The following is a 26,570-nucleotide window of genomic DNA, read 5'->3' on the forward strand; positions in this document are numbered from 1 at the left end:
AAACGGTGATTCTGGGTGATGGGTGCAGCAGGCGTGGCTTCAGCAGGGCAGTGGCTTGGCCCATCCTCTCCTCCCAAGATTGCCAGTTTTTTGTTGCAAGGCCAGTGTACCCATGTTTTTTCACAGTTTGGCTTACATCTCTTGAGAAAAGAATAACTCTATAGAGCTAGCCCAATGTGAACATAGTGACTGTATTTGTCTATTTCTTATCTGTTTAAAGAAAGTCCTCCAGTCATTCTTCCCAATTCACTGGCAACAAATCCACTTAATCTTTCATCTGGCAATGCCATTGCATTATTTTTCTTAATAATCTTGTTCCATTAAACTAGTAAAATGTTTATAGTTATTTTCAAAGTATTTCAGAGAAATGGATTAACTATCCCAGCTTTTTGTTCTGATTGAAGAAAAAAACATTTTTTTTGGTTTTTCGGGCCACACCTGTTTGATGCTCAGGGGTTACTCCTGGCTACTGCGGTCCTTCCTTGGCTAGCGCTTGCAAGGCAGATACCTTACCTCTAGCGCCACTTCGCTGGCCCGATTGAAGAAAATTTTAATAAGCACTTTAAAGAAGTGGCATCTTTGGGATCCCTTGGGATGGATAGTTGCTAAGTCCTTGCTTTATGATAAGGGTATGAGCTTAATCCTTGATGCTATCCACATTTGCTGTGTGTGTTCCCGTTGTTGTGTAGGACTCCCTGTACGGCTACAGATGATGTAATATTTGGTGTACTGTCAGGCATACACACGAGTCCCTAAACTAAAGTATCTCATTCCAGTAATCACTTTAACCAAAAATACATTTAAGCACTATTGCTATAGCCTAGCATAGTGGTTCCAATTCATAGTAAGTGACCTCAGTCAGTATTACTACCAGAATATTTGGAAGTACCACAATAAAGGGAGTATAAGCAACTCCTGGTAAGCACATGTGCAAACTATATGACCCCCAAGCCCTGCAGCTGATTCAAGCAGACACTATCTTGGTCATCTCAATAAGAGCAATGGGGTACACGGTGCCTAAGCATATCTCATCAGCATCTCCCATCTTGAGATGTGTAGTTTTACTCTTTGGTGCTGAGATGTATACAGGGCTCTCTCCATGTTTGGAGAATCCAGAGTACATTTCTCTCTCTCCCTCTCCCCTTACACTAAACATAAAACTATTTATTTACTTAAAATGAAACAAACAAAAAACCCCAAGAGCAACCAAGAGAAGGGCAGTAGAGAGATTACATAATTTTCTTTTAATACATAAACATATTTAGGAGAGTCAGTCATATCTAAGCAATAAAGATAAAATAAGCTTGCTCTGCCAGTTGGACATCTTATTGAAATTGGCTCATTCTGATCACTGCCCTTTCTAGTTTTTTTGGTTCCTTGTATTCTGTTTTTCTGTCTTTTGTGTTACTGCTTTTCTGTAGTGAAATACTTCTATTACTTTTATGCTTCCTTTCAAGTATATCTATTTTCTTTGTGTATAGCATGGGAATTAAATTCTAATTCTAAAATTACAATGTTCTACTTTGCATTTGTAGCCATTTACCTTCAAATATAATAAAACTCTTCTCCTCTATAGCTCTATTCAACCCCCATCACTTTCTGGTATCATAAAATTTCATCTTTATACATGGTGTGTCCCCCAAAATAAACAGAAATTAGTTTAAAAGCACAATTATCTCAATTTTTTTTTTTTTTTTTTGGTTTTTGGGCCACACCCGGCGGTGCTCAGGGGTTACTCCTGCCTGTCTGCTCAGAAATAGCTCCTGCAGGCACGGGGGAACATATGGGACACTGGGATTTGAACCAATCACCTTTGGTCCTGGATTGGCTGCTTGCAAGGCAAATGCCGCTGTGCTATCTCTCTGGGCCCAATTCTCTCAATTATTTAGAAAACAAGATTGGAGTTTATTATAAGTTACAATAATACTTTTTCTTTAATAACTATTTTTAACTGTATTAGATTCTTAGATAATGTAGAAAACAAAAAGTAGAAGTATAAACCATTGTTACAATAATACTAGATTTTATAATTGTCCATTTATTTATCCTTATTGAGATATTAATTTTTCCTGAGGTTCTTTAACTTCCTTTTATTTCACCGGGTTTAAATTTCTTTTTTTTTTTTTTTTTTTTTTTTTTTTTTTTTTTTTTTTTTTTTGGTTTTTGGGCCACACCCGTTTGACGCTCAGGGGTTACTCCTGGCTATGTGCTCAGAAATCGCCCCTGGCTTGGGTGGACCATATGGGACGCCGGGGGATCGAACCGAGGTCCTTCCTTGGCTAGCGCTTGCAAGGCAGACACCTTACCTCCAGCGCCACCTACCCGGCCCCGGGTTTAAATTTCTTAAGCATTTCTTGCATGGCAGATCACTAATTCCCTCTGCTTTAGTTGATTTAGGAATGTCTTTATTTCTCCCTCACCTTTGAAGGAATTGTTAATATTTGCATATTTTGGGGCAATAATTTTTTAGGGTTTTCTAGGGGGAGGGTTACTCTAGAACTTTGGATGTAACAATCACTGTCTTCTGGCTTCGAACATTTCTATTGGGATGTTGGTTCTGTTTTTGTTTATTTGTTTGTTTGTTTGCTTTTGGGACACACCCAGCAACACTCAGGGCTTACTCTTGGCTCTGATCTCTGGAACTACTCCTGGAAGGCTTGGGGGATTATATTAGATGCCTGGAATCAAACCCGGGTTGGGAGTGTGCGGGCAAATGCTCTACCCTCTGTGCTATCGCTCTGGATCCTGAGATGTGAAGTTGTGTTTTGTTTTGTTCTGGGGCCTCACTCAGCCATGCTCAGAGCTTAATCTTGGCTCTGTATTCAGAGATCATTCTTTATATTTTTCAGGGGACCATCGGGGTGCTAGGGATCAAACCCATGCAAAACCATATGCACAGCAAGCGCCTTACCTATGATACTACCATTCCAGACACCAATAATGTGAAATTTGTGTTTGTTTGTTTTTGTGTCACACCCAGTGGCACTCAGGAATTATTCCTGACTTTGTGCTCAGAAATTGCCCCTGGCAGGCTGGGGGACCATATGGGATGCTGGGATTCAAGCCACTGTCTCTTCTGGATCAGCTGCTTGCAAGGCAAATGCCCTACCGCTGTGCTATCTCTCCAGCCCCTTAATGTGGAATTTTTAAAGATCACTTGAATGTAATGATTCACTTCTATTGCTTTCAAAGTTCTTTCCTTATCTTTGGATCTTGAAAGTTTGATTATAATGTGTCTGAGTTTGGATCTCTGAATGACTATTACTTAGAACTAGGGGGTGGAGTGGATATGGCTTGCCTTGCACATGGCTGACGTAAGTTTAATACCTGGAATTCCATATGGTCTTCCAACAGAGTGATCCTTGAGTATAAATCCAGAAGTAAGCTCTGAGCACCACTATGTAAAACATTTAATTATCTCATCAACTGCATTGTCATATATCAAATGCTCAAGTCCCATAAATGGCTTATGCTACCACACATGACCTAGCTCTTCCTTCTTTCAGGAAAGCTCCTGAACTACAGCTGTCCTGTCCACAGGCCCAGACTATCAGGAAAAAATCAGGCCAAGAGTTCCAACCACATCTGGTTTATATTTTCTGGGAGAAAAATTACTTTTTTCCGGGAAGATTTTTACAGTTTACACCAATGTAAAAGTCTATTTGATAACTAGTCTCTCAACGATTCAATTCTAAAACATTTTTGTATATGTGAATGGTAATTTCTGGCTCGGTTGATTTTTGCTTTTGAGCTTTTTTTTGGGGGGGGAATGAGCCTCCACATTCAGGAAGTACTCAGGGCTTTCTTACTCCTGACTGTGCTTAGGGATTACTTCTGGAAGGGATCCAGGACTATATGCGGTGTTGGAGATCAATATGGGGTTGGCTGCATACAAGGCAAGCACCTTCCCTGCTGTTGTATCTCTCCAATCCTTCTCACTTGATACCTATCATATTTAAAAAGAAAATGTAGGAGGGATAATATGTACAATTTTGGAGGAAGCCATCAGGCAGAATTTAAGGAATAACTAAAAATTTCCATTTAAATCAGAGACAGACTGGAGACTCATGGAGTATTATTCTTCAAAGCATACCCAAAGTGTTTGTTTTTCTAGCCCCTTCAGCTCCCTGGGGCTAAGGAAATGAGGGCCTAAGTTCATAGCTATCTTTGTCTAATAGTGATAGCTATAGAGAGAAGAGGTCTGGGGAGCCCAAGGTGCTTGTAAGCCTTTATAGCAGGGGTCTCAAATTCGTGGCCCTCGGGCCGTTTGCAGCCCTCCATACAACATTTTGTGGCCTGCGGCCAGCCTTCAAATATCGCAGTATTCGAGGTAAGGTGTCTGCCTTGCAAGCGCTAGCCAAGGAAAGGACCATGGTTCGATCCCCCGCGTCCCATATGGTCCCCCCAAGCCAGGGGCAATTTCTGAGCGCTTAGCCAGGAGTAACCCCTGAGCATCAAATGGGTGTGGCCCGAAAAACAAACAAAAAAATCGCATTAGTAAGAAAAAAATTGCATTAAACATTCGCATACCCCGAGCAGTTCCGTTCAGGGCATGCAAATGTTTAATGCGATTTTTTGCGATTTTTTTTCTTACTGATGCGATTTTTTATTGCGAATATTCGGTAAGTGAATAATCGCGAATACTTTGCGCCTAGCGCAGATGTCATTTCCGCTGATCCTGCCCGCTGTCCCTTGCATTATCAGAGGCCTAAGGGAGAGAAGGGAGAGAAGTTTATTACAGAATTAGATTTTATCATACCTTCATCATGACTTCATCAAAGCCTGCAGTCAAGAGAAAGATTGATGACAAGCACAGACAATTTCAGGAAAAGTGGGAGATGCAGTATTTCTTTGTTGAGCACAGGGGCATCCCCATATGTCTGATTTGCTCAGAGAAAGTTGCAGTGCACAAGGAATACTACTTGAAACACCATTATTCAACTAAACATGCTGAGGAATGTGCAAAATATCAAGAAAATGAGAGAGCCAAGTGGGTTGCCAATCTTAAAGCATGTCTAATGAGGCAACAAGATTTCTTCAAGAAAGCAACCAAAGAGAATGATGCATCAGTCGAAGCTAGTTACATGGTTAGTGAGATGATTGCTAAGGCAGGGAAACCATTCACAGAAGGAGAGTTTGTTAAAAAAAAAATGCATGTTACAGGCTGCAAGTTTTATCTGTCCGGAAAAGAAAGGTCAGTTTAGCAAAATCAGCCTTTCTTCCAACACTGTGGCAGAGCGCATTTCTGACATGTCAAGTGACATTTATCATCAACTGTGTGAGAAAGCCAAATGTTTTGATGCATATTCAGTTGCTCTTGATGAGGGCACAGATATAACAGACACTGCACAGCTCACGATTTATGTCCGTGGTGTTGATTGCAATTTTGAATTGACAGAGGAGCTGCTCACAATAATTCCAATGCATGGCCAGACCACCGCTAATGAAATATTTCGGCATCTGTGTGATGCCATTGAGACTGCAGGTTTGCCATGGAAGAGGTTTGTTGGAATAATAACCAATGGAGTGCTATCGATGACAGGGAGGAAAAATGGACTGGTTATACTTGTTCAAAAAAACTTGAAGAGGAGGGTGTAGAGAAGGCCATTGCTCTTCACTGCATTATCCATCAGCAGGCCCTTTGCAGTAAATGCCTGCCTTGTGACAATGTGTTGTCTGTTGTTGTGAAATGCATCAACCAAATTAGATCCAAGGGCTTAAAGCACAGGAGGTTCTGTGCTTTTTTAGAGGAAATGGAGTCAGAATATGGAGATGTGCTCTATTTCACCAAGGTACATTGGCTCAGCAGGGGAAATATCCTGAAAAGAGTTTTTGAGTTGAGAGAAGAAGTGAAAGCCTTCATGGAGAAGGATGGGAATGCTGTTTCTGAGTTGAGTGATCACAAATGTCTCATGGACTTAGCTTTTCTTGTTGACATCACACATAAGCTGAATGTACTAAACAAGATGTTACAAGGCCTGGGGCAGCTTATCAGTGCTGCCTATGACAACATGAGAGCATTCTCCACAAAACTTGTGTTATGGAGGGGCCGGGCAGTGGCGCTAAAGGTAAGGTGCCTGCCTTGCCTGCGCTAGCCTTGGACGGACTGCGGTTCAATCCCCCGGTGTCCCATATGGTCCCCCAAGCCAGGAGCAACTTCTGAGCACATAGCCAGGAGTAACCCCTGAGCATTACTGGGTGTGGCCCAAAATCAAAAACAAAAAATACTTGTGTTATGGAAATCCCAGCTCTCTCAGACAAACTTTGCCATTTCCCAGCATGCAAGGAACTTGTGGATGCAGGCATACCATTCAGTGGTGAGAAATATGTGGATGCTATTTTTAAGCTAGAGAAGGAATTTTATCACAGATTTGCAGACTTCAAAAAGCACAGAGCCACTTTCCAAATTTTTGTGGACCCCTTTTCCTTTGATGTGCAAGATGCCCCTCCTGTGCTTCAAATGGAGCTCATTGACCTGCAATGCAACTTTGATCTCAAAGCCAAGTTCAGGGAGATTAGTGGAAAAGCAGACATGCATGGGCAATTTTTGAGAGAATTGCCCCCCAGCTTCCCTGAGCTTTCCCAAATGTTCAAGTGAACCATGTGCCTTTTTGGGAGCACATATTTGTGTGAAAAGTTATTCTCCACATTGAACTTCAATAAGTCAAAGTACAGGTCTAGACTTAATGATGATCATCTTCAAGCCATACTGAGGGTCTCAACTGCTTCCTCTCTAAAGCCAAATGTGGTTCAGATTTGTGAGAAGAAGCACTGTCAAGTCTCTGGCAGCAAGGAATAGGCAAAAGGTGCCATGTTCAGAAGAACTGTTCATGATCTTCACTCAATGTTCTATTCATGTTCAGAAGAAATAATTAAAACTGTTAATAATGACCTTTGAGGACTTTTTTTTGTGAAATCCCTTATGCGACCCTGCCTCACCCTGACTTTGCTTCCTGTGGCCCCCAGGTACATTGAATTTGAGACCTCTGCTTTATAGACTCATAAAGGAGGGTTCCATCTGCTGCAGAAAGGAATGGACATTGCAGTTTAGAGGTGAAGTGATCCATAGCTGAGATGCCAGTCAAATGGCCCTATAACATGTCAGAGGAGCTGAAAGTTAATTGAGGGGTTAAGATGCAAGCCTGGCATGCAGTCAACACCACTACCATGAGAACTGGAAACTTGACATGGTTCCCTGAACATCACAAGTTGGACTCTACAGTGCCTCCTCCATCCCAACATTGCTTCATGTGGCCCCAGTACTATAACCTTGATCTCTTGCATTTGCCAAAAATTGCTCTAGGAGCACCTGGAATATTGCCTCAGAGTTTGTAAGCCACACATTTTAAACTCCTGTCTGCCTTCTGTTTGTTTCTGGGCCACACCTGATGGTGCTCAGGGATCACTTTTGGTAATATTTAGTTGGAGTAGGGAGGATCATATATAGTATTGGGGACTGAACCTCAGTTAGCCACATGCAAGGCAAGCGTCTTATCCATTGTCTTTGTCTCTGGTCTAAAATCCACTATTGTTCAAGATTACCATAAATAAGAAGCTAACAGAAATTTGCTTATGCTTTCCCAGAGACTTTCAGTTTATTTATTTTTGTTTTTTGGCCACACTCAGAGGCGCTCAGGGCTTACTCCGGGCTTTGCACTCAGAAATTGCTGCTGGCGGTCTCAGAATCAATGGAATGCTGGGGATCTAACCTGGGTCTGTCCTGGCTATCTGCGTGTAAGGTAAACACCCTGTCACTGTGCTATCACTCCGGCCCAAGACATATATTTTAAACTTTAGTTATAAACCTATTTTAAAATTTAAGGTTAAACTATGCACTCTTGTGAAGAATTTTAATACACAATTAAAGACAAACTGTTGAATACCAATACAATCAAATACTCAAGATTAAATATACACAAGCTTTTCTAGGTAATTCAAGTTGACAATCAAACAGATTAGAGTTTAGTGATAGGCTAAATAAGTGAGACATGTTCAAATCCCAAGTATTTATTTAATTTGTTCTATTGCAGATTTAGGCTTCAGTACTACTCACCTAGCCTGCTGTTTTCCAGACAGGTAATAATCACACTTCTCGGGGTAGAAACCTGTCACCTTACTTGATACAACTGAAATTTTACTTTTTCTTTTACTTGTGAATAGATGAGTAAAATGTTAGCTTAAAACTTCATTCCACTTTCCTTTACCAAGAATCACAGAAATAAGACAATTTATTCCTTCTTTGGGATATAGATGACTTGATCAAAATGGAACTTCTGACTGGTGATGGTATAGTAGGTAAGGAGTTTGGCTCGCACATGGCCTGTCATCACATCTAGTTCCTCAAACCAGCCACGAGTGATCCCTGAGCTCAGAGTCAGGACTAAGTGTGGCCCCCAAATCAAAACCAAATCGAACTGATTGAAATGTGAAACATCTGAAAATGGAGTTTTCCCCACACATACACTTTTGCATAATCACAGCTGATTCTGTTTAATTGCAACTTTTGCTACTTCCGTGGGGGATTTGGAGAGTAGGTGGACAGAGGTCTATGTTCTATTAGCATCTAAATCTTTAAATGTAGCTAGAGCGGTGGCGCAAGCAGTAGGATGTTTGCCTTACACATGCTAACCTAGGACGGACCTTGGTTCGATCCCCCAGCATCCCATATGGTCCCTCAAGCTAGGAGCAATTTGTGAGCACATAGCCAGGAGTAACCCCTGAGCATCAACGGGTGTGGCCCAAAAACCAAATAAAAAAATCTTTAAATGTTTTTGTTTTTAATGTGGCAATCTCTTACTGAAATTAAATTTCCTTTTGGGCCAGACAGATAATACAGTCAGTGGGGCACTTGCCTCAGACACAACTGTCCTGGATTTGATCCCCAATACTCTATAAATTCTCTAGAGCCTTGCCAGGAGTGATCTCTGAGTGCAGAGTCAGGAGTAAGTTCTAAAAACCACTGGGTATAGCCCCCAAAACAAACAAGCCAAATTTTCTTTATGTGCTTAATAGCTTCAAAGAGATAAAAAAAAATGTCCTCAACCATTTAGATAGATGGTGGACTCAAGGAGATATAAAGTTTTATTCATTTAGAGATCTCTGCTAGAACTTCTGCAATTTCTTAAATATAAATTTATTTCCAGAACACCAGATAAAGACACTAATTTTTTGTTTGTTTTTGGGCCACACATAATGATGCTCAGGTTTTTTTTGTTTGTTTGTTTTTGGGTCACACCCGGCGATGCTCAGAGTTACTCCTGGCTGTCTGCTCAGAAACAGCTCCTGGCAGGCACGGGGGACCATATGGGACACCGGAATTTGAACCAACCACCTTTGGTCCTGGATCGGCTGCTTGCAAGGCAAACGCCGCTGTGCTATCTCTCCGGGCCCTGATGCTCAGGTTTTATTCCTGACTGCACTCAAGGATCAATCCTGACAGTACTCAGGGATCAATATATGTGGTGATTGAGCCCCAGTTGGCTTCAGGCAAAAGGCCTACCTACTATACTCTGGCCCCTGACAAGAATGTGCTTTAAATATACTTGTTTTATATATATATTTTATGGGACATTTGTTTAAAAATTAAAAACAGGGCCGGGAAGGTGGTGCTAGAGGTAAGGTGTCTGCCTTGCAAGCGCTAGCGTAGGATGGACCGCGGTTCGATCCCCCTGCGTCCCATATGGTCCCCCCAAGCCAGGGGCGATTTCTGAGCGCATAGCCAGGAGTAATCCCTGAGCGTCAAACGGGTGTGGCCCAAAACAAAAAATAAACTCATAATTTTGGGCCTGGAGAGATAGCACAGCGGTGTTTGCCTTGCAAGCAGCCGATCCAGAACCTAAGGTGTTTGGTTCGAATCCCGGTGTCCCATATGGTCCCCCGTGCCTGCCAGTAGCTATTTCTGAGCAGACAGCCAGGAGTAACCCCTGAGCATCGCCAGGTGTGGCCCAAAAACCAAAAAAAAAAAAAAAAAAAAAATTAAAATAGGATACAGTGAAAATAAGTAAACCCACTGCAATATTAAAAAAAATAAACTATTGAATTGTTAAAAAACTATGTCTTAATCTTGTGAATCTGTAATAGATTGTAGAAAGTTGGGTATTTCTGGGGTGTCCATCTTCATTGTTAGCACTTTACTAAGATTTAAAGAGCTAACTGTAATTCTAAATAGCATTTTAAAATAGCCTGTAATCCTGTTCTCTCTCTCTCTCTCTCTCTCTCTCTCTCTCTCTCTCTCTCTCTCTCTCTTTGTGCATATAACTTAACATGTCAACCTGTCTTTAAAAATTAAATATGCTTGGGGCTCGAGGGACAGTACATTGGGTAAAACACTTGTTGTGCAATTGGCTGACTTGGGTTTAATCCCCGCACCTCATAGAGTCCCCTTGAGTACTGCCAGGAATAATTCCTGAATGCAGAGCCTGGAATAACCTCTAAGCACCAATGGTAAGACCCAAACCCCCAAATAAATAAAAGTTAAAGAAGTTCACTCAGAGCATTTTAAGTATATTATCATACTGTCCTGCTTTAAGACCAGTCTTTGTGCGGAGGAGTAAGGGAGAGAAGTGGTAAGGAAAAAAAAACTTTCAAGTTTTTGAGTTGTCAGTTTTTAAATGCACATTTTTTGCAAGATATTAATTTCCTTTGAAGTACGCTTTGTTGAGCTATTAACCTTATTTTGTAGACAATCACAGCAGAACTCAGGCCTGGAAGACATGGAACCAGACTCACTCTTTCGGGAAGGGGTTTCCCAGATGGAACACAGCGGACACGAGGTTTCCCTTGGAGATTCTTACAGTCCAGGTAATCTTGTAAGGACTTTTGGGGTGGCCCATATACGCAGACACCAGTCTTTGAAAAGTTGCAGAGGCTGCCAGGACAATATGCCCGGGTGCAAACCAGAGCAAGCGAAGATCCAAGGTCAGCGGGGAAGGCCCTTGCCTGGCACGCGGTCGACCTTGGTTTGATCCTCGGCATCAAGTAGGGCAGGGGTCTCAAACTCGCGGCCCGCGGGCCGTTTACGGCCGTCCGTACATTTTTTTTTTTTTTTTTTTTTTTTTTTTTTTTTTGTGGTTTTTGGGTCACACCCGGCAGTGCTCAGGGGTTACTCCTGGCTCCATGCTCAGAAATTGCTCCTGGCAGGCACGGGGGACCATATGGGATGCCGGGATTCGAACCGATGACCTTCTGCATGAAAGGCAAACGCCTTACCTCCATGCTATCTCTCCGGCCCCCCGTCCGTACATTTTGTGGCCCGCGGCCGGCCTTCAAATATCGCAATATTCGCGATTATTTACTTACCGAATAATCGCAATAAAAATCGCATTAGTAAGAAAACAAATCGCATGAAACATTCGCCTACCCCGAGCAGTTCCGTTCGGGGTATGCAAATGTTTCATGCGATTTTTTCCTTACTAATGCGAATATTCGGTAAGCGAAATCCCTTATGCGGCCCTGCCTCACCCCGACTTTGCCTCCTGCGGCCCCCAAGTAAATTGAGTTTGAGACCCCTGAAGTAGGGTCTCCGAACCTACCAAGAGTGATTCCTGATTGCAGAGCCAGCAGTAACCCCCGAGCACCGCTGGGTGTGGCCCCCAAACAAAAATAAATAAAAAAATAAAAAAAAATAAAAACCGGGAAAAGCCCTAGTACCCGGGCCTCTCCCGGAGGGAGCACCTCCTTCCCGTTAACTAAGGATGCCATCGACGAGGTCTCCAAACTTCTTCTTCTTCTTCTTCTTTTTTTTTTGTTTTGGGGCCACACCCGGCGGTGCTCAGGGGTTACTCCTGGCTGTCTGCTCAGAAATAGCTCCTGGCAGGCACGGGGGACCCCATGGGACACCGGGATTCGAACCAACCACCTTTGGTCCTGGATCGTCTGCTTGCAAGGCAAACGCCGCTGTGCTATCTCTCCGGGCCCCCAAACTTCTTTCTTAGCAACACCCAGGACGGACCTTGATTCGTCTGGACCGGGGACAGTGCAGTGCGTCTGCTCATTCTTCCCTCCCGGGCAAGAGGCCGCACTGTCCTTTTTTATTTCCCTGGCAGGTGCCAAGGCCGGGGGTGGTGGTGGAGTTTTTCGGGGGTGGGGGAGACGGGACTGGGGTAAAACCGGGTAAAGGTGTGTGTGGGGGTCTCTAAGAAGGATGGAGCCCCGGGACGGCGGGAGGGGTGCTCCCTGGGGTCTCCGGCGGCGGCGATGTGACAGCAGCCGGGCAAGGTCCCGCGGCTGCTTAACTGAGCCCTCGGGGAGCAACGTCGGAATGAGGGGGGCTCGTAATCGCGACTCGGCCTGGGGTGGGGTCCCTTCGGGGAGGTCGAGACGGGGTCCAGGGACGCCCGGCTCCCTTCTCCGAACCCCAGAGTCGGCCTGGCTCGGGTTCGGAGTCCGGGAGAGCCGGCGACCGGCCGGGCGGTGTCCGCCGCGCAGCTCCGGGCGTCGGGACGCGCGGCGCGTCGCGGCACCGACCCAGCCCAGCGCCGGCGCGGGGTCCCGGGCTCGCCCCCGCGCGCCGCGCCGCGCCGCACGCCCGGGCCCGCCCCGGCCCGCTCCCGCGTGGCGCCGCCCCTTCCGCCGCGTGCGTCACCCCGGCCGCCGGCCCCGCCGCAGCACAGCGCGGACGTCCCGCCATGGCCCTGGGAGGCGGCAGCACATGGCGGCCGCAGCGGCCATGAGCGCGGCCCGGCCCGGCGCCCCCTGAGCCCGCGCCCCGGCCCGCCCGGCCCGCCCGGCCCAGCCCCGCCGCCATGGGCGTGCAGGGCTTCCAGGACTACATCGAGAAGCACTGCCCGAGCGCCGTGGTGCCGGTGGAGCTGCAGAAGCTGGCCCGGGGCAGCCTGGTGGGCGGCGGGCGGCAGCGGCCCCCGCACTCGCCGCTGCGCCTGCTGGTGGACGCCGACAACTGCCTGCACCGCCTCTACGGCGGCTTCTACACCGACTGGGTGAGCGGCGGCCAGTGGAACCACATGCTGGGCTACCTGGCGGCGCTGGCCAAGGCCTGCTTCGGCGGCAACATCGAGCTCTTCGTCTTCTTCAACGGCGCGCTGGAGAAGGCGCGGCTGCACGAGTGGGTCAAGCGCCAGGGCAACGAGCGGCAGACGGCGCAGCAGATCGTCAGCCACGTCCAGAACAAGGGCACGCCGCCGCCCAAGGTCTGGTTCCTGCCGCCCGTCTGCATGGCCCACTGCATCCGCCTGGCGCTCATCCGCTTCCACGTCAAGGTGCGGAGAGGGGGAGGCGGGCGCGGGAGGACGCGGGCGGGGTGGGCGTGCGGGGCTTCGTTCGCCCAGCCCGGCTCTTCTTGGGGCGGAGGGAGGCGAGCTGGTGGTGCCTGCGCTGCCCGGGGGGTGGAGAGGAGGAGTCGGTGCCTCGCCCGGGCACAGCCTGGGCGGTCGCCCGACTTCCGAGTGGGTTGGGGGCGACCCGGGTCCGTGTTTGAGACCCTGCGTGCCCAGATGTGCCGGCTGTCGCCGGGGTCATGGGGAGGGGGTTTGGAGTCGCTCCAGTTGAGAGTTGGGCCCGAAGCAGGTTTCGAGGGCCGGAGCTGGAGTTGCAGTTGCGATCTCTTGCTGGATTGCAACTTGGGGTTCCCAGGCTTCGTCCGAAGCAGGGCCACCGCGGTCTCGGCGAGGCCCCCTTTGCGCTGCGCGTTGGCGAGGTGGACGTGACTGACCTCGGGCAGCGAGTGGAAGTAGCCCGTCTGGCTCGCAGGCCGAAGTTTGTCGTGGGGAGACCCGAGGACGCCCCTCCCGGATGTCCGGATTGTTTTTTCCAGCCCTTCGAGGTTGGCTGGTCACTTACCTGAACTTTTTTTTTTTACACGACTCTCGTTTTCGGGCAGCAACAGGTTTATACAAGCGCGAGGCTCCGCGGTGCCCGGAAAGGGTCTCCCAGGCTGCGGGGCAGCAGGGTAGCTTGCTTTGCACCTCCCCTCGGGTTTGGGCCCTGCAGTGAACGGGGCGAGGCCTGCAGAATTGGCCAGCGGTTTAGGACGCTACTGAGGCCGGGCTTCTTGTAGAGAGCAGATTTAGGAAAATGATCTGATTGGGGTGCGTGTTAGATTTCAGAGAACCCTAAAACTTGATTGCAGTTTGCTGTCGGCTGGCACCGAGTCCGTGCCAGGCTGGCTGGGGTTTGGCTCTGTGCGAGGCTGGAACCAGGGCCTGGGAGGCTGCAGGTGGGTGGGTGCGTCTCTCGGCGGGGCGCTGGGAAACCAGAGCGGTGCTGTCGGGAGTTTACAGGCCACCCGGAACCTTAGGCCCAGAGGAGCCTCAGGACTCGCAGTGACACCCCAAGAAGCATCCATGCCCCCCCCACCTGAGCCTTGTTTCCGAGTCATTGCTTTGTACTTTTCTGATTGTAAACCTCTGGGGGTCTGGGGGGGGATTTGTTTGAGGGGCAGTTCTGGTGTGGCCGTCCTCTGGCAGTTCTGCCTCGCTTGCTTGTTCCCGGATTGCAGAGCTCAAAGTTTGTGCAGCCCCGACCCGTCGACTCCCGGCGCGGCCTGCAGCGGGCCGCGGTGGCGGCGGCTCAGCCTAGAGTGCTGGCGGAAGTCCCACCCGCGCGCCGCGATTGGTGAGCGGGCTCGCAGCGTGCGGGTCGGGGCTGCCCCAGCCCATTGGTCTCCGCGCCTGGCAGAAGCTGGGTGTGCGCCAGGGTCTGCCGCTGCTGGCATTTCAGCGCTGAGCCCAGCCCTCCCTCCCTCACTCCCTCCCTGTAGGACGGCAGCGGCTTTTCCAGTCTGGGACTCCCACAGAAGATGCCCTGGGAGAGAGCCAGGTGTCCACCGTCTAGAAAGTGCAGGCCGAGTGTCCTGGGCCATACTTGCAAAGGACTCCCAGCCACACACCTGATTCGCATGTGTGTGTGTATGTGTGTGTGTGATTAGGGCTTGTGTGTGTGTGACTTGCAAAGGACTCTCTGCTACACTGATTAGGGCGTGTGTGTGTGTGTGTGTGTGTGTGTGTGTGTGTGTGTGAGAGAGAGAGAGAGAGAGAGAGAGAGATTAGGGCCAGTGTGTGTGTGTGTGTGTGTGTGTGTGTGTGTGTGTGTGTGTGTGTGTGTGTGTGTGAGAGAGAGAGAGAGAGAGAGAGAGAGAGAGAGATTAGGGCCACTGTGTGTGTATGTGTGAGAGAGATTAGGGCCAGTGTGTGTGTGTGTGTGAGTGATTTTGGGGTCACACCCGGCAGCGCTCAGGGGATACTCCTGGCTCTGTGCTTAGAAATCACTCCTGGCAGGCTCAGGGATTCAAACCACCTACCTTCTGCATGCAAGGCAAACACCCTACTTTCTTGCTATCTTTCTGGCCCCAGGATTCCTTTTTCATGATAAAATGTCACTGTCTGGGTGCCCCATGCATGTCTCGCACACCTTCTTAAGTGCTCAGGAATTTAACCAGTGTTTGAATAAGGGTTTGGTAACTCCATTTAAGATTATTTCTTTACCACTTTGGTTTCTGGGCACAAGACAATGTTATCTAGTGCTTTTTGTTGTTGCTGTTGTGTTTGTGTTTTTATTTTTTCTAGTTATGTTTTTAACTTCATCCAAGCCTCTTAGCTTATTTGTCAGGATCTGAGCACAGATAATGAGTGATAATGACTCAGGGGCCTTCTAGCCCCTCACCTGGCAGCTCCCCACTTTGGGGGGGAATCCCTGTTAAATGCAACTGTGAGAAATTCCTTAGGCACCCAGGCAAGCTCCCTGGAGTTGAGGTGCAGTGAGTCTGCATGGCCATGGAGAGAAAGCCTTCTCTTTCCTGCTTAAAGACTCCATTATGTCCCTGTTCTCATGGACTGTTGGCCTTTTCAATTGTGAGTCTCCAAGTCAGGGCTGTTTCTAAGCAAAGCGGAGACTTCACCAGAGGAGACCATTAATAGCAGGAGTGACACTGAGCCGGGGAAGTGGGGCGGGTGGCCAGGAACGCTGTAGCCAGTGCACAGAATTTCAAGACTGGTAGGAAAGGAAGGGAGAGTAATCCAATGGCTTAGGAGCTCCAGGTTAGCATAGTGCTTTTTTGACAGGGGTGCTTTTGAGTCGCAGAAAAATGTTCAGTTCCCATTCCACTCTTTGGGTCAGGACCTGAAGCTCAAGAGCCTAGGTTTGAAGGGAGTTGCACCGGACTGTGGTTTGTTCGAAGGTGCCCATTAAATGAGTGAAGTAAATTGTGCCCACAAGGACATATCATTACCTACTAGCACGGTGAGAGTCAGCAGTGCTGACACCACCAGGTACTGTGGCAGCTCTGGAATTGTGATGTTGTGGGGAAGGGCCCTGGGAAGAAGCTCTGTTGTGCGCAGACATTTGCCAGTCTAGTAATTCTGTTTGGTGTTCACTATAGGAAACAACTCAGCTATCAGACCACCTTTACCCTCAAATGCCCCAAAGTGGCAACACCCCATATCATTGTTCCCTACTGGTCAGATAGCACTGCCCAGGCTGTCAACGCCTTCAGAAGCAAGAAAGAGCTGTTTTATCTGCACCAGCTCAGGTGAAGTGCTCAGATGTTGTGTTAAGTGAAAGAAGTGAGGCTTGAACATTAGGATTCAGTTCATTGGACCGTGTGGGAACTGGGAGGGGGAGGTGGTTTCGCAAGAGGATCTTTGGGGTGGTGGAGTGCTTTGTCCCGTCTCTCCCCCAACCCCCATGTGCTTGAAAACCCTGGAGCCAGAATGACACTCTAGTGGGCAGGTGCTTGCATTGTATGCAGTTCAATCCCTGGCAGTTCAATCAATATGGTCTCTGTGCCCTGCCAGGAGTGATTCCTGAGCTTAGAGTCAAAAATAAACCCAGAGGTGACTCCCCACCTCAAAAAAAAAAAAAAAAAAACCCTAAAGCTATATAGCTTTGTAATTGGGGCCAGATATTGTGGTGCTAAGGGCTTACTCTGTTCTACACTCAGGGAGCACTCATGGACGGTTTGGAGGCATCATATAGGATGCCAAGGATCAAACCCTGGTTGGTCTCGGGCAAGGCAAAAACCCTCCTCATGGTTCTATCACTCCGGCCCCACAAAGATTGATTTGGATGTGTTAATGGGTTTGATTTTTAAAATTTAATTAATAATCAGCAAACTGTTCGCTCTGTTCATGTGACTTATAGGTGGTGTTTCTCAACAAAATCAATTGTCTTGTTAGCTTCCTCTCCTCTTCCTCCACCAGGCAGAAAGGCTGAATTTCCAGTCAGCCTGGCTTGGGGAACTTGGCCTAGAGGAGCTTGTGTTTGATAAACAGGTGTTGGTGGCTGTATCGGACATTGCCCCTGGATTTCCAAGCCACTAGAAGCTGGCTTTGTTATTCCCATCACTCTGCTTGGCTTTGGTGGGTGTCTAGGAGGTGCTTCTGCTGTGTGCCCTGAGTCATCATAACCTTTGAAACTGTGGGGAGGGCTTGGTGTTTATTTAAGAACCTGGGGAACCCTAAGGCCACTCTTTTGAACGCACCTCTGCGGACCCAAGCTGTCCCTCCATGTTTGGGTCTTGGATGTGCCTCTTCCAACTCTGCTCGTGCGCATTTAAGTCAGTGAGAGAGCTGGTGGTTTGTACACGCTTCGGTGTCAGGTCCTGTGGAGTCCTCACATGGATGTGTTTCCCCTTTCTATCTGTGAAGGAACAGCAAGTCACATCTAGGGGCAAATTAAATGTCAGTCACTTTTTCTTGTTGATTTTTATGTTTGGGGGCCCACGCTTGGTTGTGCTCAGGACTTACACCTGGCTCTGTGTAAGTCAGGTAGGGTAGGGCTTGTGGAAATTGCTCTGTGGGGATGGAGTCTGGGTGGGCTGACTGTAAGCCAGGGCCTACCTCTCCTTCCTTTCTTTCTGGAGGGAAGTGTCATACAGGAGTCAGTTCCGTTTCTTTGTGTAAACACCTGGGTGTATATCTCCAGGAGTTCACTCCTGGGTCAGATCTGATAGAGACCTACCACCTTCCTTTCCCAGTTACAACCTGAGCAGGGGCAGTTCCAAGAGTTGCTGTATTTGGGGCAGGCCTTAAACAGCACCGACCTTGAAGTGCCCAGGGAGTGCCTGGAGTTTAAAATGGCCCCTTTTGATTTAAGCTGATCCATCTATTTAAGACACTTGCTTTACGATATTTGCAGGCGTGTGGAGAGAGCAGGCAGGGCTCTTACCTTATGCATGAATTGACCTGGGCTTGATCCCTGGCATCCCATATGGTCCCCTGAACATTGCCAGGTGTGTGCCCCCCACCAAAAAACAAATAAACCAAAGATATATCTTTCTCTTTTGGTCTTTGGGCAATACCCGATGATACTTAAGATTACTCATGGCTCAGGGAACTATATGGGGTATTGGGGATTGAACTCAGGTCAGCTGCATGCAAGGCAAGTACCCTACTGGCTGCTGTAGCTCTGGCCCTTTCCTTAAGAAATTTCTTTTCCGGGCCCGGAGAGATAGCACAGCGGCGTTTGCCTTGCAAGCAGACGATCCAGGACCCAAGGTGGTTGGTTCGAATCCTGGTGTCCCATATGGTCCCCCGTGCCTGCCAGGAGCTATTTCTGAGCAGACGGCCAGGAGTAACCCCTGAGCACCGCTGGGTGTGACCCAAAAACCAAAAAAAAAAAAAAAAAGAAAAAAAAAAGAAATTTTTTTCCCTCTACTTAATAGTCATTACTGACTTAATTTTACTTAGTATGTTGTCTTTAGTGCTTATCCACGTGTTAGAATTCTCTTCATTTTTAAGGCTGAGTAATAGGGTCTTTAGAGGGGTATTTGTGAATCACAAATACTGCTGCCATGTATGTGAACGTACACAGGAATCGGTAAAAGTCTGTGTTTCAGTTTTTTTGGGATTAATATCCAGGAATGGAATTGCTGGAACATTGGTAACTTTTCAAGTCTTTGGAAATCACCACCCTGCTTTCTCCAGTGTGTGTGTCTGATTTTAAGTTACATCACTCACAGTGTGGCTTTAATATTAACACTCACATACTACATTACAAGTTTGGAAATACTCTTTGTTCTTCCAGTCTGGTACCCTCCCTGAGTGTCTTGTGATCCAGTCTCTGCACACGACATAGATGCAGTTTTTTGGCTAGGGCAAGGAGTGGACGTTCTGTTTGTCTGGGAAACTTCTCAAGCAGTGATTTGATTCCTGGTCCAGAAATGCCTTACACATGGACGACATGGGCTCAGTTCTTGGCCTCCCACATGGTCTCCTGAGCTCCACAGGGTGTGGCCCTACCCCCCCCCCCCCAAGAAAAACAAGAAAACAAGCCAAATTATTTTTATTTCCCAGAAATGAAAAATTATTAGGGTTGGAGTGATAGTAGGTAGGGCTTTTGCTTTGCACGTATCTGACCCTATTTTGATTATCTGGCATCCCATATGGTCACCAGCCTGCTGGGAGTAATTCCTGAGCTGAAAATCTGGAGTAACCTCCTGAGCACCACTGAGTATTTATCCTAGGATTTAAAAAATACCACTTGAGCTCAGAGAAAGGGTTTCAAGCTAGACTGAACACTTGCACCACCACTGTGATTTCCACACTGGTCTCTGTTTTCGACTTCTGTCCCCCCTCCTGGAATCCATATGATCACTAGATAGCTCATTCCTGGGCTCCCGGAAATACAATTCTTCGTAAATTCACTGTTCTCGTCTGTCATTCTTCATTCAGGCTGTTCTCTACTCATAACCCCCAGCATTTTTCTTTTTCTTTCTTTTTTTTTTTCCTTTGTTGTTTTGGGACTATACCCGGTGGTACTCAGGGGTTACTCTTGACTCTGCTCAGAAATCATTCCTGGCAGGCTCAGGGGACATATGGGATGCTGGGGATCGAATCTGGTTAGGCTGCATACAAGGCAGATGCCCTGTTCTCTGTGCTATTGCTCCAGCCCCAGCCCAAGCATTTCCCCTTTGAAATTTATATTCATAGATATGTTTAACTTCTGATGGTTTTCAGGATATACTTTGCCCTCAGACACTTGGTTGAGCTGGTTTTCTGCACTTAGAGATGGTTCCTGCCACACCCCATTCAGTACACAGGACCTTTTGGCTATCTGTTCAGGCTCATCTCATTAACCTGATTGATCCTGTGTGTCCCCATTGGCTTTGCGTGCTGAAACCAGTAAAACCAGGATGCCAGCTCTGATTTTCCTGTCCCTCCCCAGCCCCATCAACTGCCTCCCTCTGCTCCTCCTCCACCTCCACCTATATCTCCTTTTTCCTCCCTCCACATTCTCTATTTTCTGCTCTATTCAGTTCTGAGGTCATGCACGGTTAAGGTTGCACTCACTACTCTTAGCGCCTGTTACTCCACTTGCTGACTCCAGCACTGCCAAGTTCAGTTCAACTTCCTTTCTCTCACTCACTATTTCCCTCTCCCTCCTAGACCCTCTAGCTTGTGAATTGTTACCTAAACATTCCAGTGAGTGCTTTCAAAGCCATTAGTGGGTTGTGAAACCACAAACAGTTGACCAGCATTTTGAACAACCAATATGGATAAAATAAAACAAAAAGAGGCCTCTTGCAGGCTGGATAAATGATGGTATGAGCAAGATTCCTCCTCCCTCCCAACCTCCATCCCGAGGACTCTTGAATCCTTCTTGTCTATTGCCCACCTTTCTTGTCACTCATGCTTCAAAGCCCATGTCAAATGTTATCTCCTGGTTGGTCTCCAGTGTTCCAAGAATGACTGTTACAGGCAGTGTCACATGCTGTCACTTTATGCCCAGGTTCCCCTAGTTTCCTGGACTTTGGGAGACCCAGGACCGGGTTTTACTCTTTTCTTTTTTTTAAGATGGTTTCACTTTTTTTTTTTTTTTTTAATTTTATTTAAACACCTTGATTAGGTTTTACTCTTTTCTGGCTCTCGTGTGTGTCTGGGATAGACATCCTGTTTTTCTTGGGCCACACTCAGTGATGCTTAGGGTTTACTCCCGCACTAAGATAGCACTCCTGGGGATCCTCTGGGGACCATATGGGATGCTGGAGATTGAACCTGTATTGGCTTCATGCAAGGCAAGTGTCCTACTCTTTCTGTACTATCTCTCCTACATGCTCTGCTTTTTAATTAGGATCATCATCTTATTGATAGAGCAAGATGAATTTAATCTTTAACACCTAGAACCCCTGGCCAATTCTGTAAGACAAAAAACGTGCCCCCTGCCCTGCCTTTAAAAAAAAAAATCAGTACACCCTTGAGCAATACCTGCTGCTTTTCCTCCTTTGGCTCAGCCGAACCCTGACAGGGAAAGATGAGCTTCCCAGAACTGACAGACTCAGGGTCTGGGCTCCTTCCAGTCATTCTCCTGTGTTGGTTCATATTTAGTGCTTGACTGAGGCTAGTCAGCAATGTATTTATCAGGTGAAGACCTGTGAGTTCTCAGAGAGGCTGATTTGGTGCATGTCTGGAGACATTCGTGGCAGAGGAGAGGCAGAATATGGGGCTAGCTGGTGGGCAGTGATTCAGGTTTGTTCAGACTTTTTTCTGGACTCATACATTTGCTGAAGGCCTTGAGAACAGGAGGAGTCTAAATCACAGCAGGAAGAGAGATGATTAAAGATGCAGCTTAGCTTTTCAGATTAATATATTAATATTAATGATATTAATATATATGACCATATATAGTTCAGTGTATTTCTAGACCCACATAGCTCTACAATGTGCGTTATACAGATTTATGCCATGAGTGGAAGTGACACATCACACATTAATAAGTAAACAACTATAGGAGTAAATGGTAAATATCATACAAAGAGGTGCTTTAAAAATGTTATTGAGGTGTAACTGATATATAATGTTTCTCAGTTTCAACATGATTCACCAGGCTACCTGTATGTATTGCAAAATGATTATAATAGATCTAGTTAACTAAATTATCATACAATTAGAAGAGCTTTTCAGCTCTGTTTTCTTAGCAACTTGTGCAGAATTCCCCAGAACTTATTTTATACCCATTACCCTTTACCCTAAGTGGGAACATTTTAAAAGTTTTTTTTTTTTAAATACACTTTTCTGGGGCTGGAGAGATAGCACAGTGGCGTTTGCCTTGCAAGCAGCCGTCCCAGGACCAAAGGTGGTTGGTTCAAATCCTGGCGTCCCATATGGTCCCCCCGTGCCTGCCAGGAGCTATTCCTGAGCAGATAGCCAGGAGTAACCCCTGAGCATCGCCAGGTGTGGCCCAAAAACCAAAAAGAAACAACACTTTTTTTTGTATGTATGGTTTTGTATGTAGTTTTCTTTTGGGTGGGGTGGTGCCACGCCATGCAGCTAAGACCCCCTACAGCGGGGGGGGGGGGTGAGTGGGGTGTTGGGCATCACCAGTGGTGCTTTCAGGCTCCTGGTTGTGTGCATAGAAGTCGTCCCAGGAGGGGATCTAACTGGGGTGAATACGCCAAGGCAAGTGCCTCAAGCCCTAGCCTGTCTCTCTGACCCTAGGGAGTTTTCTAATTCAAGTAATTAGGTATAAATGAATCAGTGCTCAGATAAAAGTGTTTCTATATTCTGCCAGTGTCCTTTAGAGCAGGACCTTTAATTACCTTTTTTACTCATGTTCTTTCTTGTTTCCTCTGGCCAGTGGCCCTGTCCTCTCTTGGGCTCCATGGGTGTGCTGAGTGCATGTGACCTCGGCCTTTTGACCCCGTGTCTGGGCTTCGGGGAGCCAACTGGAAGGAAAGGAGGCAAGGCCCACTGTACTCAGAACCAGTAGTTACACTGCACTACCTCCTCTTTCAGCTTCCCCCAACACCAAATCAAGCTTTTTATCTGCGAACAAGCCTTTTAGGCCTCTTAATTTAGGAGCTATTGGAGCACACGAAAGGGTGACTGCTTAGGGCAGTGAGCTGGATTTGTCTGTTTTTCTCTTGCCACACCTGGGTTTGACCATTACTGTTACTGGGCACCCGAGGGCAGGCTGAGTTGAGTGTGACATACTGTACTGTCTCTGCAGAGGTGGCTGGCTACTCGTCCATAGTGGTCTTGGCTAGTGAATTCACTGAAGGCCCTGGTGCCCTTGTCACTGGGCATCACTTTCTTGCCTTTGGAGCACAGTGGGCTCTTTGGTCCATGCTGGTGGGTGCCAGTTGAACTGTAGGAGTGAAGGCACTTTTAAGCATACAATTCAGTGTTACCACTCACATCTCTGCTTTGTCAAGCACGACCAATTTGTCTGGTCCTGGACCTCCTAATCTAATGAGACTGAGATCCTGTCTTCATTGTATCATCTCCTGTTCTCTTTCCTGGCACCTGCCATCCCCACTGCTTCGTAGTCTTGATCACTTTGGGACTCTGATATGAGTGGAGTCAACCGGTTCCTTCCTTCCTCCCTCATCTTGTCCTTTCGTCACTGGTTTGTTTCTTTGATCATAGAGGCCTCGAGGTTTGTTCGTGCTGGAACATGTGTCAGGACTTCCTTTTTTAGTGCTAAATGAATTCAGATGGCCGCTTCAGCTACTTTTCAATTATCCAGTCATTGGTTGTTGGAACTTGGGGACAATACTGCCTCGAACATAGGTGTACTGTATCCCTTGGCATTGCTGCTTCAGTTTCTTTCATGTGCCAATCCAGGAGGGCAGCTCCCTTTGTGTGGTGGTCAGTAATGTTGAGTTGTCTGAGGAGCCTCTACATTGTTTTTCCTAGGAAAACACACTCCCAACCCCAACTCCCAAACATAGGGTGCATGTTTCTACCATTGTCATCAGTGCCCCTCATTTCTGTTGCCCCCCCCCCCCGGGGGGGCATCATTCTTTATGGCTGTGAACTTCAGGGCTTCTCTGGTTTGTTTTTTTTTTTTTTTTTTTTTTTGACTAAACAGAGTTGCATCCCACTCCCTCCCTTATTTGAAAATAAATCATTTGTTCTTGCTTTTAAGACTACTGTGACCTGTTCTCCTAGAATAAACAGGAAATATAAGATAAGTGTCTATAATTTCTGATTTCCTGAGAGAGCTTTCCTTTTAGGTATTTTGATATTAAAACCAGACATTGGGGCCCGGAGAAATAGCACAGCGGCGTTTGCCTTGCAAGCAGCCGATCCAGCAGCCGATCCAGGACCAAAGGTGGTTTGTTTGAATCCCGGTGTCCCATATGGTCCCCCTTGCCTGCCAGGAGCTATTTCTGAGCAGACAGCCAGGAGTAACCCCTGAGCACCGCCGGGTGTGGCCCAAAATACCAAAAAAAAAAACAAACAAACAAAAAAAAAAAAACCCAGACATTAACATTGCCCCTTTCAAAGTCAACAACAATAAAAATCTCCACTGACTTGTAGCCATATGCTGATTCTTCAAGTTGAACTTAATAGGTGTTTTTACCTTCCTTGTAACTTTGTGACTGGTGTTCAGCTGCGTAAGTATCACAGCCTGATTTTTTAAATTTTTTTAAATTATTTTATTTAAACACCGTGATTACATACATGATTGTGTTTGGGTTTCAGTCATGTAAAGAACACCACCCATCACCAGTGCAACATTCCCATCACCAATGTCCCAAATCTCCCTCCTCCCCACCCGACCCCCGCCTGTACTCTAACAGGCTCTCCATTTCCCTCATACATTCTCATTATTAGGACAGTTCAAAATGTAGTTATTTCTCTAATTAAAATCATCACTCTGTGGTGAGCTTCCTGAGGTGAGCTGGAACTTCCAGCTCTTTTCTCTTTGTGTCTGAAAATTATTATTGCAAGAATGTCTTTCATTTTTCTTAAAACTCATAGATGAGTGAGACCATTCTGCGTTTTTCTCTCTCTCTGACTTATTTCACTCAGCATAATAGATTCCGTGTACATCCATGTATAGGAAAATTTCATGACTTCGTCTCCTGACAGCTGCATAATACTCCATTGTGTATATGCACCAGTTTCTTTAGCCATTCGTCTGTTGAAGCCCGACTGTGAAATTTTTTTATCTTTATTTAAACACCATGATTACAAATATGATAGCAGTTGTATGATTTCAGTCATATAAAGAACACCCCTTTGGGGCCAGAGAGATAGCATGGAGGTAAGGTGTTTGCCTTTCATGCAGAAGGTCATCGGTTCGAATCCCGGCATCCCATATGGTCCCCCGTGCCTGCCAGGAGCAATTTCTGAGCATGGAGCCAGGAGTGACCCTGAGCACTGCCGGATGTGACCCAAAACACACACACACACACACACACACACACACACACACACACACACACACACAGAACATCCCCCTTCACCAGTGCAACATTCCCACCACCAATGTCTCAAATATCCCTCACACCACCCCACCCCTGATTTTTTTTTTTTTAATCTTAGAATCAGGCTCGGGCCGGAGAGATAGCATGTAGATAGGGCGTTTGCCTTGCATGCAGAAGGACAGTGGTTTGAATCCCGGCATTCCATATGGTCCCCCAAGCCTGCCAGGAGGAATTTTTGAGCATAGAGCCAGGAGTAGCCCCTGAGCTCTGCCGGTATAACCCAAAAAACCAAACAAACAAACAAACAAAAAAATCAGGCTCGGGTTCCGAGAGATATAGCACAGTGGTAGGGTGTCCTCTTGCATGTGGCCAATCCGGAAGGGACCCAGTTCAATTCCCGGCATCCTGTATGGTCCCCCAGCCTGCCAGGGGTGGTGTCTGAGTTCAGGCCATGAGTAACCCCTGAGCACTGCTGGATGTGGCCCAACAACCAACCAATCAATCAATAAAGTTTAAAAAAAAAAAGAATCAGGCTCAGTCACCCTCTTATGCTCAGGGTGACTTGCATTTGTTAAATCTAGGCCCTGGGTGGGGACAGAATTGTGTCCCAAGATGGGGGACAGAGAATTCTACCCACAGAGCCTCCCTGTTGCCAGCCGGGCTGCTCAGGTGTGGAAGCATGTGGAAATTCTTTTCTGGGGTGGCCTTACCTGCATGGAGCCACCATCACCCATGAAGGGCTGGCATGGTTGCATGTGATTCTGAGCTGTTTGCATGCATGACCAATGCATGGCCTGCGATAGTGCCCTGGGCATCCTGGGCAGTGGGCTCAGCTGGTCCTGCAGTACTGCACTCAGGAAGCATAGGTGTGAAGAAACCTGTTGCCTTTGCTGCCTCACATTGTTGTTCCTATAGCTGCTTCTGCATAGATCAGCTGTGACACTTGCCAGGTACGCCTGACACTCTCTTCCTTAGTAGGTCTTACTTACCTAGGAATGGTGTTTATCATCTTTACAAAAACCCTATGTAAAGAAGATTGCTGCGGGGTTGGGTGAGAGGCATCGCATGAAGTGCAATGCTCCCCTGGCAGAGCAGATCATTGTCCCACTTGGGCTTTTTTGCAGCAGCTTTTCATGAGGATTGTGTCCTTGTTTCATTGGGAGAGGGTGGCAGCAGTGGGGGAATCCCCCTCCCCTGAACATTATGGGAGGGTGGCTATTAGGAGAATTTGAGGCTGTGGGGTGGGCTGGGGGTTCTGGACCAAGGCTGGACCCAGTTTCTCACCTGGCCACTTTTCTCTGGGCAACTGTCTGCTACCCCTGGAAGTTTAGTCTTCACTTTGAGCTCAGTGTACCTTGGAGCTCTGAGATAAGAGGGAATCCCCCAGCACCTCCTGTTGGAAGCTGGGGGAGGGAAGGCAAGGGGGAGTGGGCCAGTGGATAAGAGGTTTCTCACCAGAGAA

At 47.1% G+C, this 26,570-nt stretch overlaps 2 protein-coding genes across 3 annotated transcripts in view; one reads left to right on the plus strand and one right to left on the minus strand.

The window, feature by feature from the left end:
- LOC126004485 (microfibrillar-associated protein 1-like) overlaps positions 1–12,745 on the minus strand; it is a 58,319-nt gene extending 45,574 nt beyond the window's left edge. Inside the window, 2 exon segments of the mRNA XM_049770905.1 lie at positions 11,951–12,302; positions 12,355–12,745. Coding sequence (XP_049626862.1) covers positions 11,951–12,302; positions 12,355–12,745 — 743 coding nt within the window.
- The window catches only part of FAM120A (family with sequence similarity 120A), a 79,954-nt gene continuing 66,112 nt past the window's right edge, over positions 12,729–26,570 (plus strand). For both annotated transcript variants that reach the window (XM_049769991.1, XM_049769992.1), the window contains exon 1: positions 12,729–13,217. In XM_049769991.1, the coding sequence (XP_049625948.1) occupies positions 12,744–13,217 (474 nt within the window). In that variant the 5' untranslated portion in view covers positions 12,729–12,743. The remainder of the gene's footprint in view (positions 13,218–26,570) is intronic.

The sequence above is a fragment of the Suncus etruscus genome, chromosome 3 (genome assembly GCF_024139225.1).
Source record: "Suncus etruscus isolate mSunEtr1 chromosome 3, mSunEtr1.pri.cur, whole genome shotgun sequence".
Lineage (NCBI taxonomy): Eukaryota > Metazoa > Chordata > Mammalia > Eulipotyphla > Soricidae > Suncus > Suncus etruscus.